Source organism: Tachypleus tridentatus, chromosome 6 (genome assembly GCF_004210375.1).
Source record: "Tachypleus tridentatus isolate NWPU-2018 chromosome 6, ASM421037v1, whole genome shotgun sequence".
NCBI classification, from domain to species: Eukaryota; Metazoa; Arthropoda; class Merostomata; order Xiphosura; family Limulidae; genus Tachypleus; species Tachypleus tridentatus.
The window spans coordinates 18,507,748-18,527,101 of NC_134830.1; the positions used below are offsets into that span (position 1 = coordinate 18,507,748).

The following is a 19,354-nucleotide window of genomic DNA, read 5'->3' on the forward strand; positions in this document are numbered from 1 at the left end:
GGAGTACGTGAGGAAAGCAAGAACACCAATATGCGCTATTTCGTTTGTTAGTCAGACAATTATTCAGTGAAAAAAAAAGTCAGTGAGCGAGTTAACTGATTAGTAGTTAGTTCGTTAATCTGTTACCAAGTTATTAATCGATTAGTGAGTGCGTTAATCAACCATTTCTAAGATGTCTCACAATTACGACAAAATATTTAACAAGTGAGTTTTTAGTTGTGAGTTAGGCACGACATCCGTTTCGGCATTTCTGTTGAAACGTTATTAATAAAGTTAAACCTATCACAAAATTTAGTTTGTTAATAGTGGAGCTTCTGCATTGTAGTTGACAAACGTTTCCGTTTTAATTAATTAGACTGGACTTTGGCTGTTTTTACCAAATAACCAGTAAAAGAAATCATTATAAAACTATCCATAAAAGGTAAGTGAAATGTTGATAGCTGAAGAAAATAATCAAACAAGTGTTTATCAATATCATGTGAGTGGCTATACGCCTCAGCTAGAATAGCAGAATAATGGAACGAAAATATAAATAAATGGCTTGGTTAAGTGTACAATTGAAAGATAACACTATAACAATGACACAAAACTTATATTTGAATTTATTATCTAAAAATAATCGTAGTTGACATTTTAATGACTTACATCACTGGGTCTAACATTTGTAATAAAAATCTCTTAAAACTGTCGTTTTTGTTTTAATTTTTACATTGCATTTGATTGATTGATTTCGCAAAACTTGCGGTAACGTATAAAATACCTCTTAGGTATGACTTGTATGAGACAAAAGATAGACATGAAATGCTGTTTTCATACACCTACGGTATGAAACCGAGGTGCACGTGAACTTTATTACAAATGTCAGGTCTATTAGTTTTTAATATTTCACTAGCTTTCGGCATTTAAATCGTAAATATTAGTGCCTGATATTGTGAGACATGTCAGAGAATGAAAATATATTTTAATTGTTATATTCCATATAGAACTAACAAAGCTACAGTTTGCAGTTCGTATTCTTTTTATTAAAAAGTGTAAGCCTATTATAAATACTTTATTAAATAATTATAGTAAGAAAGACATTTTCTTAAAATGAAAACAACAATTTTTAGATGGCTAGAGAGTAAAGATAATTTGATCAATTAATATTCTTATTTGTTTTAAACAAACGTTCTAATTAATTTCGAGTTACTTTGATAATACTGTTGTAACACGTTCTGTTCTTGGGCGTGTTCTTTTTGATTATCTGTAAAAAATAACTTGAGATCCAATCATGCTAATGTTTGTTTTTGAACTTCGTGCAAAGCTACACGAGGGCTATTTGCGCTAGCCGTCCTTAATTTAGCAGTGTAAGACTAGAGGGAAGGCAGCTAGCCACCACCACCTACCACCAACTCTTGGGCTACTCTTTTACCAACGAATGATGGGATCGACCGTCATATTATAACGCTCCCACGGCTGAAAGGGCGAGTATGTTTGGTGTGATGGGGATTAGAACGCGCGACTCTCAGATTACGAGTCGAGTGCCTTAACCACCTGGCGATGCCAGGTCCAATCATGTTAATAATAACACATTAATTTATTTTTTACTCGTTTGCTATTGGCTATTTTCACTTGTAGTTGTATAACAGTAATAGACAAGGACACGATTTGCTTTATATGGTATGTCTAGAACTCTAGGTCATCGCGGGTACGAGATTGAGCATATTGACGAGTAAGTAAAGCGTCATTTATTCTACCCTAACTACAGTTATTACATAAGTCACCAGACGGTTAAATATAGAGATTAGCACACAAATATAACTTATGACACCTCACTCCTTTCAAAGGTAAGGTTTAGTAGTACATTGGTGTTTTTTAAGAGTAAAATAAGCGGGATAACCACAGCCCTATAGGCTATGATAGAAGTATTTAGGCCGATGTTATAGTTAACAACCGACTGTGTATTTTACATCGGGTTGTATATGAACAAACCTATTCCACGTAACTTTGAGTCGCCCTTCTCATTATAAGCTTCAGAATATACTTACAATTCCTGTGATTTAAAATAGGATAAAACATGTACATAGGAAAAGGTTACTGTAAATAAGAGTAAGAGAATAGATTTAGTGTATCTGTATTTTCAGCAAGCATTTGATAAGGCTTTGTTGTTGTTTTTTTTTTTTTTGAATTTCGCGCAAAGCTACTTGAGGACTATCTGCACTAGCCGTCCCTAATTTAGCAGTGTAAGACTGGAGGGAAGGCAGCTAGTCATCACCACCCACCGCCAACTCTTGGGCTATTCTTTACCAACGAATAGTGGGATTGACCGTCACATTATAACGCCCCCGTGGCTGGAAGGGCGAGCATGTTTGGTGCGACCGGGATTCGAACCCGCGACCCTCGGATTACGAGTCGAACGCCTTAACACGCTTGGCCATGCCACGCTTGACAAGGGGCCACATAAAATTAAAAGGCTTCTAATAAAATATCCACTGATTAACCGTTGCAACGACATTTTTTCTTTTATGATATAAGTATCGTAAGCTGAATACATATCGACATTTATTTAACTTCTAACTTTGAGTTATGATTTAACTCATCTTCAGACTATTTGAAATTATTATACGTAACATTAATAACATTATTATTAATACCTTAATCTATATTTTACCCTCACTGGGTGTATATTTTTGAAAATCCAGATATCTTCCAAGCAATCCATTGCATATGATAAATTCCATTTTGTTTTTAAGGAAATCAAACTCAGTGTATACTAACCGACATGTAAAACAACATCATACATTCCACGTTGCGTTTCTTCTTGTAGACGAGGCAAGGACTGGGCATTCACATTACCTAGGTCTCCAAACACAGCAAATCTCGGACTCCATTTGTTTCCTTCCCTCATGGCCCTGAAGAAATATAGAGAGCTCCACCCTTCATTGCTACCACAATGATATCCTGCAGGAGACAATAGATGATAATCCATCAATTCTTATGATGTTTTCCCTGTAGCATTTTAATTTCTATAATGAACATTATTTTTATTTACATAATGATGTATGAAGCTGCTATTTCATAAATCAAACATAAGAACCAATTTGTTGTTATTCAGTGTTGTTTTTTTTTTTTTCAACTTTATTCTTTGTCATACAGGTAAATCCTATAAAGGCGAAACAAGATATTTGGTATTCTAGAATTTATTTCAAATCATCGCTACTAAGCCAGATAGCTTACAGTTATCTTTAAAATCATCTATATTTTCTATCAGTACGGAGAGAATCACAAGGACAATGTTATTACTCACTATACAAGGTACCAGGTGACAAATTCCTGACAACCACGCGATGAACGTAGAGAACCCTTTTCTCAGAGCCACCATCAACAAATTTTGTACTAGATCCTTTGGTGGATTTGTTCAAACTGTATTCTCCATACTCAACGATAGAGCTGCTTGTTGGGTCCATTGTTACCCATGTCACAACCATCTCTGTTGGAGCTACTAAAATTGTATTAATAAATAAAGTAAATTAGGCGTTTTACAACCACATCTCTTTAAACACATGTTTTTTTTTTTATGGAGCACATAGCCTGTTTTTCTCATTAAAGCAGATATTGTAGTTGCATGTTTATCATTAATTAAGTTTCTGACGAAGTGAATAAAATTTCTTTCCCTTTATAAAACATTTCTTTTGAAAAAATAAGGAACTATAATAGAGTTTAGTTTGAATCAAGTTAAACTAATTTTTCCAACTTTTAATAATCAACCATATAAATAAATTTAAAAATCCAGCAAAGTACCAAATAATTAAGTGACATCTATCTCAAACACGGTGGGCCTTACACTGACAGTGGCACGAGACACAGACACTACACCTAATAAGGTTGATATTCACACAGTAGTTTTAAGTACACCATTGAACATTAAGAAACACTACTGAGAAAAATTATTATAGTAAAATATTAACTAATTAGAGTAACTTAGTGGCATCTGTTAGGTTCTATGACATTAATTTAGTTAAATAGAACTGCTAAAAAAATAAAAACCTTTTTTATTCAAATGATACAGGAATTACAAAAAAAAAAGCCAACATTAAATTGAAACTTATACATCCTCGTGACTTTCAGTAGAACTATAACTGGCATATTTAGGTAGGAACTTGAGGGTACTCAGCTCTAGGGACCACGGTCTTAATGGGGGAGGGCATTGATAATTTTATTCTGTGTAAAATTACATAATATGTAGGGCCCACACAACATTAAATTCGCCACTTAGAACTATATTAAGATTATTTTAAGTTTTATTTACCTTTTATTAAAAGCGTTTTTAAATAATATGATAGTTATAACCATATTTTTACAGGATTTTACCAGTTTGTAATTAAAAACAATGACGTGGTTGTTTTGCAAAAGAAAATTTTTCTCTATTTTATTTTTCGTATATGTTTATTGCTAAATAAAAACCTCAAACCTTACCTCCATATGAAATATGTACTTGTTCAGGCTGAGTAAGAACTTCGGATAATGAAGTGTGATAACAAGTAAGTAAAATAATTCCTAATGCTACAAACTTAGACATGGTGTACAGATTCGGCTTGTATATATCTTCTACAGCAAACAAGAGACAAAACTACTCACTGATGGCTTATGCACATTATAAATAATTAATTGTAAAGATAAGAATTCCTCATGTGATGTTTTATCTCTGGTCAAAGTAAGTTACATGAAACTGATTAGTGGAATCATCACAATATAAGTATATCGCAACTACCTTTCTGTTAGATCAGTGTTACTTCATAGCTATTTTTAAAAGCATTTTATCAGTCACACACACGCAAATCTTTTATGACACTTCCCAACCAAAGTATGGATATACTGCGAGGAAACATAACACAATATGGCTGATTGATTTGTCTGTCTAAAACAAATATTTTCAATATATGTAAAAATCAGTTTATTAACAATGGTTTCTAGTTTCAATGTTCAGCATATTTTCAGGCATTTCTTTGTATATTTGTGCTGCTTGTCTTTTCATAAGACGCATTACTATTTAATTTATATGGATAGTATTTGGAATGAAGAGAACATGTGAAAGTGTCGAAACTGGTATCCATATAACTTTGGTACTGTTTCGTTACTGTTAATTTAAAAACTTTATATTAGGTTACACAACACTTTATGTACTATTAGAACGCCAATAGTTGTTTGGTATATAAAGGTAAGCGCAGATAGCCCTCGTGTAGCTTTGCGCAAAATTTCTAAAAACCAAACATATAAAGGTATGATCATGTAATTAGCAAACACTGATCTTTTGTGATTAGAACATTACTTTCTTGAGATTTTCAGTATAAAACCCGTTGCTCAATCTGTACGTCTTTGTTCGTTTTGTAATTGAATGCAAACACGGGCGAACCCCGCTTATAACGAATCATTTAATAGACTGATAAGTTGCAGAAACACAGGCAGCCTAAACATAAGGAATTCGATTGTTTAAACACCAATAGCTATTGAATAATGAAAAAACAATAATCCTAAGAACTGTTATAAAATAAATTTAACTGCATTCATTTTAACACATTATTCTTAATTTGTCCATTGCTGCTCGATATCAGAGGTGTGTGACAAATAGAATTTCAGAACTGTCTTTTATCTCCCACAAATTACTATCCAATAACCATTCTGCTCTTCACCACTTAGGCTTTTGTTTTTCATTGTCCAGATCAACTCATTAGATCGGAATTCACTACTTGGACCTTTGTCTCCCATCGTTCAGGCCAACTGATGAAACCATAACTCACCACTTGGTTTTGTCTATATCAACTGATGATATTAAAACTTACTACTTGGGCTTTGTTTGTCATCGTCCAAACCTATTGATGAGTTCTGATATAGAACAAAACTTATTGAGTAATGACTTGTGGGAGACGAAAAATGAATCTGATTTTGTTTTTATACACCTCTGATTTCGAGTCGCTATGGACAAATTCGGGAGAATGGAGAAATAAATCCCTCTTTTCTCTTTCCGTGTCACAGAATTCAGCCAAACAAGCAGAAGACATTAATTACAACAAAACGTTAATTTACTTTTGAATGTTTATAAAGATTAATCTAACCAAGTTCTATGATTTTACCTGTTTGTCTTCTATATCCATTATTAACACCTGTCACACGAACCAGCCCTGCATATTTTAATATTAAGTCCAGGAGAGTCAACAGAGGGGGTTGTTCTGGAAACCGGAGATTTGGGTTATTTTTATAGATCTCAGTGATTAAAGTACGACACAACTTCTAAAAGGAAAGTAAATTAAATATTAGTTTAAAATATGATATGATGAAGTCTTATGGATTATATATACTATGGCGATACTATACTGGGTATTTTTTTTGTGAACCTGACGATGACCGAAGAAGGTCGAAACGTTGTTCGCTCTTCTATGTAATATATTTTCTCAACCCAAACGAGCCGTTTTTGCATATATATATACTGGGTATTATGCTATTCTTCTTACATTTACTCTTTATTACAGAAATGGCATTTTTAAAATTAAGAATCGCGAGGGAAATCATCTTATAATGCATAGAAGATCTTCGTGGGCTCAGCAGATAGCCTAATGTGGCTTTGCTATAAGAAAAACACACAAACACACACATCTTCAAGTTCAGTACAGCATCTTTGGACTTTACTGTCCCATTAATTGCACAAAATATTAAAACTAACGATTTATTATATATGATTCTAATCTCCCTGTATAAAGATAACGATATTATTGTGCTTGTTTTTTTTTCTATGTTTCACTGTTAATGTAATAACCAATCCACAAATCTCCGAGTCAAATTGACTGGGATATCTTCGAAGAAGCTCTTCCTCATCCGATCTAGATCCATGGTTTAGTTTAATCACTACACTTAAACCATCATATTTACAACCACATCTGGAACATTTCAAACATTTTTCATTGATGCATCGTTTCACTTTACATTTACAAGTTAACTTCTCCATGTTAGCTATAATCATCTCGAATCAGGTCACAGGTCTGGTCCAGTGACCTAGAATTCGAAACTTATGCCAAACGTCCTCTTATTTTTGTCTAATCAAAACAAACTAAATCTTTCTGAAATGACTCTTTTTTTTTTTTTTTACATCAAGATGCCGGGATGGCTAGTGCATAAAGTGTTAAAAACCACCATAAACTTTTTCAAAAACAACAACAACTGGCGTAAATAAATGAGACTAAATTGATCAGGAATGGAATATTATGGGTCGGGCGTATCCAGGATATGAGCGTACCAAATTGTATATCCCTGAACCCATAGTTACGTTTTGTTGCTTCAAAATCACGCAATACACATTGCATTATAAAATTAATAGACCAGCCATACTACACATTTAGAATAATCCAAGACTGGCGGTGAGAATCGTGAACTACTTGTTGTTAATCACTTCAGGTTTGGTTTGTTTTGAATTTTGCACAAAGATACACGAAGACTATATGCACTAGCCGTCCCTAATTTAGCAGTGTAAGACTTGAGGGAAGGCAGATAGTCCTTACCACCACCCCCGCTAATACAGCGGTATGTCTTCGGATTTACAACGCAAAATCAGGGGTTCGATTCCCCTCGGTGGGCTCAGCAGATAGCCCGACGTGGCTTTGCTATAAGAAAAAAACACACCTTACCACCCACCGCCAACTCTTGGGAGAGTCTTTCACCAATGAATAGTGGGATTGGCTGTAACTTTATAACGCCCCCCCGGCTGAAAGGGCAAGCATGTTTGGTGTGACGGGGTAGTCACTTCAGAGCTAGAGCCATCTGTGTCAATTAATCCCTTTTCTAGCTTTGTACGAATACCAAAATAAAATAAACACTTATGGCGACATTGTCTTTTGCCTATAAATTAAAATTGTCATTATTTTGTGAAGTTAAATACTGTAACGTGATTAATGTTGAATTCGCACATTTTATAAAGTTTGATGTTTACAAAATTTTACGAATTATTAATAGTAATTGCACTTCCCATTCTTACGAAAGAGATTTCTGCACACAAAAATACGATGCCGATAATATAAAGTTTGATATTGTTTATGTTTATAAAATGTTATCAATTATCAGTATTAATTACACTTCCCATTCTTGCGAAAATAATTTCTACACAAAAAAGTACAATGCCCTACCTATTATAGTTAGTTTAATAACTAAAAACCTTTTATGAAACTGTAAGATACCAAAACTAAAATATCATGCTTTTATTCGTAATATGTATCGTTCATTAGAATAATTATTTTTAATTTAATATGTAAATTTAGGACTAACTTGGTCAAACCTCAGGTAAATATGGTGGCTGCAAATGTCACTAATAGCGAGAGAACGAACGCAATTGATGATTCAAGCCGATATTGTTTGACATTACTTACTGCTTATTAGACCAACTGGTAAGTCCCCCACTGGTACAACGGTAAATTTATGAATTTACAACGCTAAAATCAGCGGTTGGATTCTCCTCGGTGGACTCAGCAGATAGCTCGATGTGGCTTTGCTACAATAAACACAAACACACCCAACAGTTAAGTTAATTACATTGTTCAGTTGGTTAATTCAGTCCTGATGTGTGTAAATAGTTTTCTTTAAATAAAAGTTATTGATAAATTACTTAGTAAGACTGAATAATTAAAACTACAATATTTCTTCTTGATGTATATAACATAACTTGCAACGTTTTTTACTGGTTACATGGAATTGAAAGTTTGCTAGTGGTTTTATTTTATGAATATTAAACTATATATAACTTTAAACAATTATCCATCTTATCTACAGATGGCGCTTTCTCTGGCCAAGCAAATAGGTGGTACAGCACTTTGAGGGTATTATTGTAATCTCACATTTTCACTGAGAAGCCCATATAATTTTTGCCAAAAATACTAAGCACTAAAAATTTAATTGTATGACGTCATACCACTATCTCATAATCGGCAAACAGATCATGAATAACTTTAATAAATAAAGAAAACTACAGTTCCAAATCAAAAAGTTTCAGCACTCGAAGCATTAAAGATTTTGATTATAGACACTCACACTGAATAAAACAAACAGTCCATCATTTAGTTGAAAAAAAAAAATCCTTATACATGTTTAAATCAAAACCAATTAATAAATCCTGCACTGTGATGAAAGAAATCTATCAGTTTAATAACAACTGGTTTATATCTTAAAATATTGAAAGTGAACAGTCAGATGAGGGCGTTAGACCTATAGTTTCGAAATTTTGTAAAGAATATTGACTCTTATAATAATAATCTAAAAAATTAGTTTTGAAGGAGAAAACATTAACGTGATTTTAAGAAACATAATTCATATTGTTTTAAAACGTACAGTAAACACTCTAACTGTCAACGAACATCAAAGTATATAATCAAATTAATAATGTTATAATGGGCCAACAGTAACCGTTTATTTTAGCTGACTAAAGTATCCCTGTATTACTCGAGATGACACAAAAATGAAATACTGAATAAAACAATATATGAGTATATATACTGTATCCAGACTTATTGATACACCGAAGATACTTTTTACGGGTCAAGAGAACACGATAACAAAGTAAACAACTTAACTGCCCTCGTTCTTTACTTTGAACAGTGAAAAAAACAAGTTAGACATAAAATTATATTTAAAAGAGAAATATACATTCGAATCTCGTGCTGTGCGTACATTACCCTTCGTTATAGCATCTCACTACATATGCGCATTCAAGAATATAGCTGTGTGGCTTAAGAAATAATATCCAGTGTACTACAGCATGTACTTGGAGAAAGTAACGTGTCGGTTGTCAAAAACATAAAAAATGCCTGTGTTTAAAAGGGGATTTTGTTAACCAGGAGGCAAAAACAGCCCTCGAACAGAGACTTCTATTCATATAGCTTTAAGTAAGTGTAATGATTTGCTTATTGCACTAGTAAGGATTATATTAAAATACTCGGGACATGATTCTTAAAACATTGTTTAGTTATAGGTCAAGTGGGTGTTTCAGTAATAAAGCTCCTAATGAATGGTGTTCATTTATAACATAAAAGACATGTAAGAAAATCAACTAGAAAGATAAAGTAGAAACAACTGATCATATTTACACTATGACGACAGCATGATGTAAAAGAAACCTAATAGGGAAAGTGAATGTACGAATGTTTATCAGCTTACAGACTTCTTACATAGATGTCTTTAAATATTGTTGGTTCCGAGTCATACAAAACTTGTTAGGTACTACATTATATATATATCATACACACCCACTAAAAATTGTTTTCTACTGTACTACAAAAATACAATTTGTATAAAACGTGAAGGTTGAATGTCTACTGATATTATTTAGCAAGTTTTATTATTTTTCTTCCCATATTTTGTTGAAACCACCCATAAAGCAGAAAGCTACGCAATGGGCCATCTGTGCTCTACTTACCACAGCTGTCAAAATTCAATTTTTAACGTTATAACTTCCAACTATACTGCTAAGCCACTTGGTGTCTTTTATTATTGAGCTATTAATTAGTTTGCAATTAAAAGTGCCGATCTGTAGAAATTATTCTAATATTATTATTAACATTATAAGAGGTGCAAACTCTCTTTGTTAACCTAAAGATGACCTAAGAAGGTCGAAACATTTTTCTGTACTTTATTTTAATTAAAGCTTTAATACCATTACCAGTCGTCTTGATAATATATTTTTAACATCCGATTAAAGACTACTTTAGCCTCAGAACTGACCGACGAATTGGAAGGCAGCTAGTCAACGACACCTACACCAACTCTTGGACTACTTTTAACTTATCGCAGACTGAAATATTGATGTCTCTTATAGCACATCCATGGCTTCTAAGTGCGGAGCGCGTTTTCACGACAACAGACTTCAGAAAATACATATTTTCGAATTCACAGTTAGAGTACGCAAGTCACTAGGCCACTTCCACTTAATTAACATCACCTTACTAAAGTTTCTATATTTTTGAAATTCTCACAGTTGTGACAACATATTTAAGACGTCTGTATGTGTAGATTTTATGCGATCAAAAAGTTACTAATTTATCATTACATAAGCTAATGACTCACTTATCACATATGTTAGGGTTAGGTTAGTATAGAGTGTCTGCGTAGATGAAGGTAGAGAGCAATTCTGCACAACTGTTTTATATTTTGATGCAACTGAGATATTGTATATAATATTATTTTTTGGTTATTTGATGATTAAATTGAATAATACGTTTTGTCATATTGTCTGCATTAACCATCCGTTCAGATGCTAAAATAAAATGCTAACTTTCCGTTGAAAGTATATTGTCACTCCTGGTGGTCTCTTTAAATTTCAGTTTAGTTTATTATCTGGTCAACTGCTTATCAACTGTTATGACACAAAATGTTTCTCAATACAACTGCACAACGACACAACTCGTATTTTTTGCTGACTGATAATTTGAGTTTGATTATTACTCAAACCCTTCAGTGACATAGAAGTATGTGTGCGGACTTATACCGCTAGAAACCAGGTTTCGATACCCGTAGTGGGCAGAGTACAAATTCTGTAGCTTTTTGCTCAAGTAAATACAAACAAACAAACGATTATCCAAGTGTTTTTTTTTTACAAAGCTAACATTCATGATTAACTTTATTGTTAAACTGTATATAAACGTATACGTTCCTTTTACCTTTAATTATTATTCATGTCCGTTAACGTACAATCTTCAATAAAATGTGTACTAATTCAAGACGATCAAAATTGTATCTTATTGGAAGTTATGTTCATTTTGTTCCCACCTCTCGGATACACGGCATATAAGTTCATGAAAAACAAGGGACTCTGAGCAAGGGTTTGTTAGGTTTAGCACAAAGTTACACAATAGACTATATGCGCGTTATCCAACATGGAGACCCGAAATCTGGATTTTAACTTTGAAAGTCCGTAGACTTGTCGCTAATCCACTGGAATGCACAGTGTTTGGGTAACAAGCTTGAAATGTTTTTAATATTTATGCACGTGTTAAGCACACGAAGGACAGTTTAAGAGATACAATTTAAACAGTTCGAAATCAAGGAAAATAGTTTAATGCAACATCATCTAAAGAACCGGATTTTAAGTTTATAATACATTGGCAATGTTGAATTAGCGAATCACGTTTAGACATACCAGTATTTTGAAATATTAATAGACATGCAAAAATTGTTTGTTTTTTTTTTTAATTTTTCGCAAAGCTACTCTAGGGTTATCTGCACTAGCCGTCCCTAATTTAGCAGTGTAAGACTAGAGGGAAGGCAGCTAGTCATCACCACCCACCGCCAACTCTTGGGCTACTCTTTTACCAACGAATAGTGGGATTGACCGTAACATTATAACTCCCCCACGGCTGAAAGGGTGAGCATGTTTGGTGTGACAGGGATTCGAACCCTTGACCCTCAGATTACGAGTCGAACGCCTTAACCAACCTGACAATGTCGGGCCAACATGCAAAAATGGTTAATATCACTTCATGTTAATTACATTTAAAATATTACGAAATTGTAGAAATACGGTTTTAATATTTTCTAATATGGCTGAGCTGTGTCTAAAACACCAATGTATTGATGTGGTAATTAATAAGTAAGTAGAGTTTATAAAAATAGTTGTTTGTATGCCATTTATGTTTTGTTTATATTCTTCTTAGATAGTTTTTTCTGTTGTTGTTGTTAAGAAAATCGCTGTATAATGGACTATCTGTGTTGTACCAAGCAGAAGGGTTGAACCCCGAATTCAGTGTTATAAACTTTCAAGTTACTATTGGGCCACTGAGGGTCTGTAGTATGTGGTATTTAGGTATGTTGATATCCAACAGATAAGCTTAAAGTATCCGCAAAACGCTTATTTAGGCATAGAATAAACTGAAAACGGACAGTAAAGGGGAAACAAGTGAACAATGATCAAAATATTTATTCACTATCATGTTTGTAACGTGGTCTGCATCTTAATTTCTACTGTGAATTTACTGAATAGTAGGTCCATAAGGTGGAAGGTAAAAAACGGGAAAATAAATATAATATACTATACTTTCAAATCAAACAAGGGGTTCAAGCATGTTATCCCGTAATCCAGTTAAATACAACACTAACAAATTTCAAATAATATATACAAAGGAAGAAAACTCCCAATTCATACCACCCACGTGAGTAGACACAGACTCATGGTCAAAGTGATACAGACTTTTTGTCATTGGCGTATGTAACCTTTACCTAAATAAATTAATTAGTACGGCCTTTCAATATGCGGTTAACGTCATAACTGGGTGGAGAGAAACTGCCTAAAAGTTTGAGAAAAATTGCTTAAATATACCTCACTAAAGTATATCTTTAACTAGTTGTATTATCAAGAGAGGCGATACGTGTATATTAACAGGTTAAATATAAAAATATAATGACAGAAGTGTGAGGATCACAAGCTGCTAAACAAAACTTGTTTTTTAATTGTGTGTATTTTTTATCAAACAAGAGAAACTATATTGAGAACTGTGTTGTGAGAACTGTGTTGAGAGAACTGTATTGTGAGAACTGTGTTGTGAGAACTGTTTTATGAACTGTGTTGAGAGAACTATATTGTGAGAACTGTGTTGTGAGAACTGTGTTGAGAGAACTATATTGTGAGAACTGTGTTGTGAGAACTATGTTGTGAGAACTGTGTTGTGAGAACTGTCTTGAGAACTGTGTTGTGAACTGTGTTGTGAGAACTGTATTGTGAGAAGTATGTTTTGAAAACTGTGTTGAGACTGTGTTGTGTTTTAAAATGACAATGGACTCAACTACATCACTTAGACTAACGAATTAAACAGTATTTTACAATTTTGGGAAATTTTAAACAGAAATTAATACCGACATACTTTAAAAATCTGGCAAGCACATGCACGAAGAAAATTACAATTAATGAAAAAGCTGAGGGTTGGGGTTAGAAGTTTCTCTTACCTGCAGCTCAGCAGTACTATTTAGGCCATGTGTATGTTTGAACTTATCACAAAGAACTTAATAACCAATTTAGCTTATTCTTGCATATCTTACTTGAAATAATTTTGTAATGACAAATAATATGACAAAATAGTCTGCTTTTGGTATTTATTACTATTTAAAAAGGTAACTATATGAAATTTAACCCTAATTAAATTACAAGTAGAGATGAATATTTGTGACACTATATTAAAAAATGTTCTGAGTGATTTTAAACCTACAATCACTTAAAAGGACCAAGTATAGCCCACTGCGCAGAACTGTGGATCCCAGGTTCGTATTTTGAGGAGCATTATAAGAGTGACGGAAAAATCCTACTGTTCGATTGGAGTAGCTAACGAGTTGGAGGTGGGTGAGGCTACTTTCTTTTGGGTCTATCGCTTCAGAATTAGGGACATATCGCAGATAGCCCTCGAATTGCTTTACATGAAAACAAAACAACAGGAAACATTTTTTTTATCATTATTTTTATAATGAAAGAATCAAGATTAATTATCAACTACTTTGACATAACATTATGAACATTCATTTTGTTTATGTTTTACATTTTCACAGTACCCATAAACATCTACTTGACCAGTTATTTCTGTATTAAATTTCAACAAATGGACAAACAGCTAGTAGACATTTAAAATAAATACATGCTGTACTCCAGATGTTACAGACATAATTTAATTTATAGTTTCGTCATATTTACAGTTAACAAATTATGACCTTTAAGAAATTTTTCATTAAATTTTATAACCAATAAATTGTATGAATTGAACAAGAACTTCCTTTATTTTTAGTTACAGATTATTTACTTATTTTTATCAGTGTCTTACTTAGTCCCATACTTATTTAATTCGTGACAGCATATAAAAGCAAAAACGTTAATAAAAAGGTATGCAGTAAGGCAAATATTTTAAATGTTTATAGAATTATATTGATGTTCAATTGTTTGTTTTGAATTTCGCGCAAAGCTACACGAGGGCTATCTGCCCTAATTTAGCAGTGTAAGACAGCTAGGCATCACCATCCACCGCCAGCTCTTGGGCTACTATTTTACCAACGAATAGTGGAATTGATCGTCACATTATAACGCCCCCACGGCTGAAAGGGCGAGCATGTTTGGTGCGACGGGGGATTCGAATTCGCGACCCTCGGATTATGCGTCAAGTACCTTAACCACTTAACCCTGCCGAGCCAAAATATTGTGAAGCGTAAATAATGCAGAGCTGAGGAAGCATTAAAATAATATGCAACTAAAGTAACAAACACGAAATTAGAAAACACTGAAGCAGTGTTGAGCTGGCTCACAAAGTAAAAACTTTGAATTTTCTTTACGAATGAGAAGAATTATCAGAACGTAAAGTTTCTTAAATAAGTGTACCATTCAAACTTCAAGGACAATTTCAAAAATTGCAAATCAATACTAAAACATTTAACACAAGTGTTAAACGAGTAAATGATATGTAAAATCATGATTAAATAGCAAAATCTTTATTACGATCCAGCTATTGTGAATTACAAATGGCAATCTGAGAACGAACTGTGATTACCAAGAGCTTGACAAAACACCAGTATTAGAGACGTAATAAAAATTCAGGAAGTTTTATGAAAGGCAGTGTAAAGTGTTGTTTTTCCAAAGTTGAAGTAAGAGAAGGAAAATAATTAACAACATCTTGATGAATAAGAGAGCCACTGTCTGACAAATCTTTGTCACACTGTGGACTTTGTATGAAAAGATTAAGAAATATTGTGATTGCATTTAACCATGCGTTACGTATTATAATTTATTTCGGACAAGTCTACAATTTATTATGTTGCATACTTTACGTGTTACTGTTTCAAATAACCGCAAATGTTAATTTTAAGTTAGAAGTTAATTAGATATTAATGTGTGTCCAATTTCGATACTCGTAGTGGGCAGAACACAAATAGCCCATTGTGTAACTTTGTGCTTAATTTCAAAATAAAACAATACGAATGACACGACTTTCTCGAAGTTTTAACAATGTTATAGCGCGTTTTCGTGAAACAAGTATTGTTGATTCTTACTCTCAAGAATTTTCTTTAAATTTCGAGAACAGGCGGGACTTGCTCAATATATAGTCAAGAATATAAGTCACATGCAAAAGAGGAAAACTATAAAAATATACTGAAACAAGCGTAGGTATTAAAACAAACGTTTGATGGTAAATCCATTACACATTGCAGGTTGATTTCATCAAATTCAACTATGTAATGACACTACTTATCATGTTATTCCAAGATACTGTAGGTTCCACATCCCAGAGAGACAAAATTAGCACTAGTGAGGGAAGTTGTTGAATCTTTGAATTAGTCTTATATATTGCAGAATACGCATCCCGCGTTTTTCTTGCACTGATAATGCATTTAATGGTTTTATTTTGTTCCAGTATGAAACAATAAAAAATTATGTGCACAATAAAAAATAAAAGTTATTACTTTTTAAGATGAAGTTGGTTATGGCTTAGACAACTAAACATTTGAGCAGAAATTAAGACTTGAGAAATGTCTGATTGATTGAATTAAAATTAGAATGGCTAACCAACCCGTTAGAATGTTTCCAAACCTATCGATCTACACTTCGATACTTCTTAGAAAAATATGTCGGAGCATTTGTTGATAATTAAAATGTTAAAACAATCTGTATTTCAGAAACTTTGTTTGTGAGAAAAAACAATACAACTCATGAAAGATATTGGTGACACTGGAATGGTCGACCAGTGACAATTTTAGAGGTTAATTGTGTCATACATTGTGTTTTGTGTTTACATGATTATCAGTTTAATAAAGTCAAGTTATCAGTTAAAGAATCGGTGGCAAAACTGAACCATGTTAGGCCTGATGATACATGTATACTTCCGCAAGTACAAAGTAGGTTTTAATTTAAAAGAAGGATAAAGAGAGCCTCTCCCCTCTAGAAACAGTAATCAGCCAAGTGTACGTTTGCAGTTGTCAACCAAAATGATATGACGAAAGTAGACAGACAGTAATACTGATAGCAGACAGCAACTGTGTTTCACTTTCTTCCACTATAAAAAAGCCAGTCATGAAATACACACGGTATAACGAAACATAGTTACAGTTGCACAACAGAGCTACCTGAATGTAGGAGAAAACTGTCAATTTTATAATTTAACAATACCTACTTTATCTGCTATATAAACACAGATACGTCGATTGATACAATGATGTGACGCTACTTGGGACAAACAGAAGAAGTGTTACTACACTTCACTTTGAGATAGTAGTTCTAGCTGAATTCTGGAAGTGTAGTGTACAGAAGTGCACATAAAAGACAAAAATATGACTGGAAATACTTCTAAAGTAAATTAGATTTGATTATTATTGTACAATAATTGAGACAACGTGATATCGATTACAATTTTATTTTTCAAGTCTAAGACTTCTTATATTAACAGTACGTATTTCGCATAAGACCTAAAAGTACCAGAATCAGATATCACATTATGTAAAAATAAAGAAGACGTGCTTTATTGGTCCCCAGAGAAAGAAGTCATTGTAAAATATATTGTTTAGTGTCATTAGCATTACGTCTAATGACAGAAACATAAAAGTTTGCATACGAATCAAATTAAGTATAAGCCAAATATTTAGCTAAACCAAAATATATTCTTACTTTATGATCAGCCACCTTTTAAATCCTTTAATGAAACTAATGAAAATTAATTTGTTTAAAGTAAAAAATTAAAGTATACGATAGATAATTAAGGAGGTCGAAATAGCGAATTAGAGAATAAATGTAAAACTGCGATGTTATTTGAGAGAAAAATATTAAAAGGAAAACTAGCCTTGTCTCTGGACAGTGGAATTGACCGTTACATTATAACACTCCCACGGCTAAAAGGGTAAGCATGTTTGGTGCGACAGGGATTCGAACCCACGGCTCTCGGAGTAGGAGTCGAGTGGCTTAACCACTTGGCCGTGCTGAGCCTGATGAAAGTGATATTCACAATACTTCACTAATGATAAATGCACAATTACACCAGAACATGTAGTCAATAATAATTTAAATTTCAGAAAATTTATGTCTAAGAATTCTAAGCATGGCTTTTCCCTTAGAATACCCAGAAATCAAAGGTGGAATAAACAGTTCTACTTTATTAGTATCTGCATTGTGACATTACTTAAAGATGCGTTTTACAAAAGTTTGCTTGTTTTAGAAATTTTGCAAAAATACACATATAGGGTACATAAGGCCTAGCATGGCCGGGTGGTTAAGGCATTCGACTCGTAATCCGAGGATCGCGGGTTCGGATCCCCATCACATCAAACATGCTTGCCCTGTCAGGCGTGGGGGCGTTATAATGTGACGGTCAATCTCTCTATTCGTTGGTAAAAGAGTAGCCCAAGAGTTGGCGGTGCGTGGTGATAACTAACTGCCTTCCCTCTAGTTTTAGACTGCTGATTAGGGACGGCTAGCGCAGATAGCCCTCGTGTAGCTATAAACTATAACAACAAAAGACATTAATTAAACTATAACAATAAAAGACATTAATTAAACTGTAACAATAAAAGACATTAATTAAACTATAACAATAAAAGACATTAATTAAACTATAACAACAAAAGAAAAATAACATCAATAGAAAGTCTCGAAAGGTTAATATTAATTTAAACTTGAGAATAATAAAAAATGACGAAATCTGAGAAACGTGTAAAATAAAAGTAATATATTATTTGATAACGACACAGGGGTGACATTGCATAAACTTTGAAAGAAGTTCTACCACGTTTTTCTTATTCGGAACATTTCGTCAACTCCAGCAGGTCACATTCTAGTACAGCGGTAAGTCTACGCATTTACAATGCTAAAATCAAGCGTTCGATTCTCCTCTGTGGATACAGCAAATAGCCTGATGTGACTTTGCTGTAAGAAAATACACACCCGCAACTCCCGTGGTAATAAGACAAAAACAAAGTTACTGAAAATGAATTAAATAATCTCTGATTTAGTAACTCGAACATTATGTCTTAACTTAATAAGAGAAAAAATAAAGAAGGTGTGGTGATTACAAAGTGTGATTCTTTTTATATGGAAAAGTAGATCGTGGAATTTCCTAACCTATTTAGTTTTGAATGATTGTAGCCGCAAATTTTGTAATTTCCAGAAATGATTTCTTTTGATTTTGTGAGTAATGTTTTAATGGATACTACCTAACTTGTATATTTTGTGGTGCTCAACTCCTAACAGTACATGCACATGCACACACACACACACACACACACTACTTCTTTATACACATATATAAAGCCGTTTGATAAATAAGTATATACGTAATGTGTACGCTACACCGTACGTCATTATGGACGGTTGAAATGATGAAAGAAGTTTACC

The 19,354-nt window shown here is 33.3% G+C and overlaps 1 protein-coding gene and 1 long non-coding RNA gene across 3 annotated transcripts in view; both read right to left on the reverse strand.

Annotated features, from left to right (window-relative positions):
- The window catches only part of LOC143252027 (acid phosphatase type 7), a 52,787-nt gene extending 48,160 nt beyond the window's left edge, over nt 1-4,627 (reverse strand). The window contains exons 1-3 of the mRNA XM_076503562.1: nt 4,456-4,627; nt 3,287-3,481; nt 2,758-2,940 (exon numbers count right to left, since the gene is read on the reverse strand). Coding sequence (XP_076359677.1) covers nt 2,758-2,940; nt 3,287-3,481; nt 4,456-4,558 — 481 coding nt within the window. The 5' untranslated portion in view covers nt 4,559-4,627. The remainder of the gene's footprint in view (nt 1-2,757; nt 2,941-3,286; nt 3,482-4,455) is intronic.
- Nucleotides 4,628-6,110: 1,483 nt separating this feature from the next.
- Nucleotides 6,111-19,012, reverse strand: LOC143252029 (uncharacterized). Of its 2 annotated transcripts, none has more exons than XR_013028796.1 (3): nt 17,808-19,008; nt 8,391-8,512; nt 6,111-6,206 (listed from the first exon to the last, which is right to left on the reverse strand). It is a non-coding gene; the product is annotated as an uncharacterized LOC143252029 (long non-coding RNA). The 2 variants fall into 2 exon arrangements; XR_013028797.1 differs by having other exon boundaries at nt 6,117-6,267; nt 17,808-19,012.
- Between the last annotated feature and the right edge of the window lie 342 nt (nt 19,013-19,354).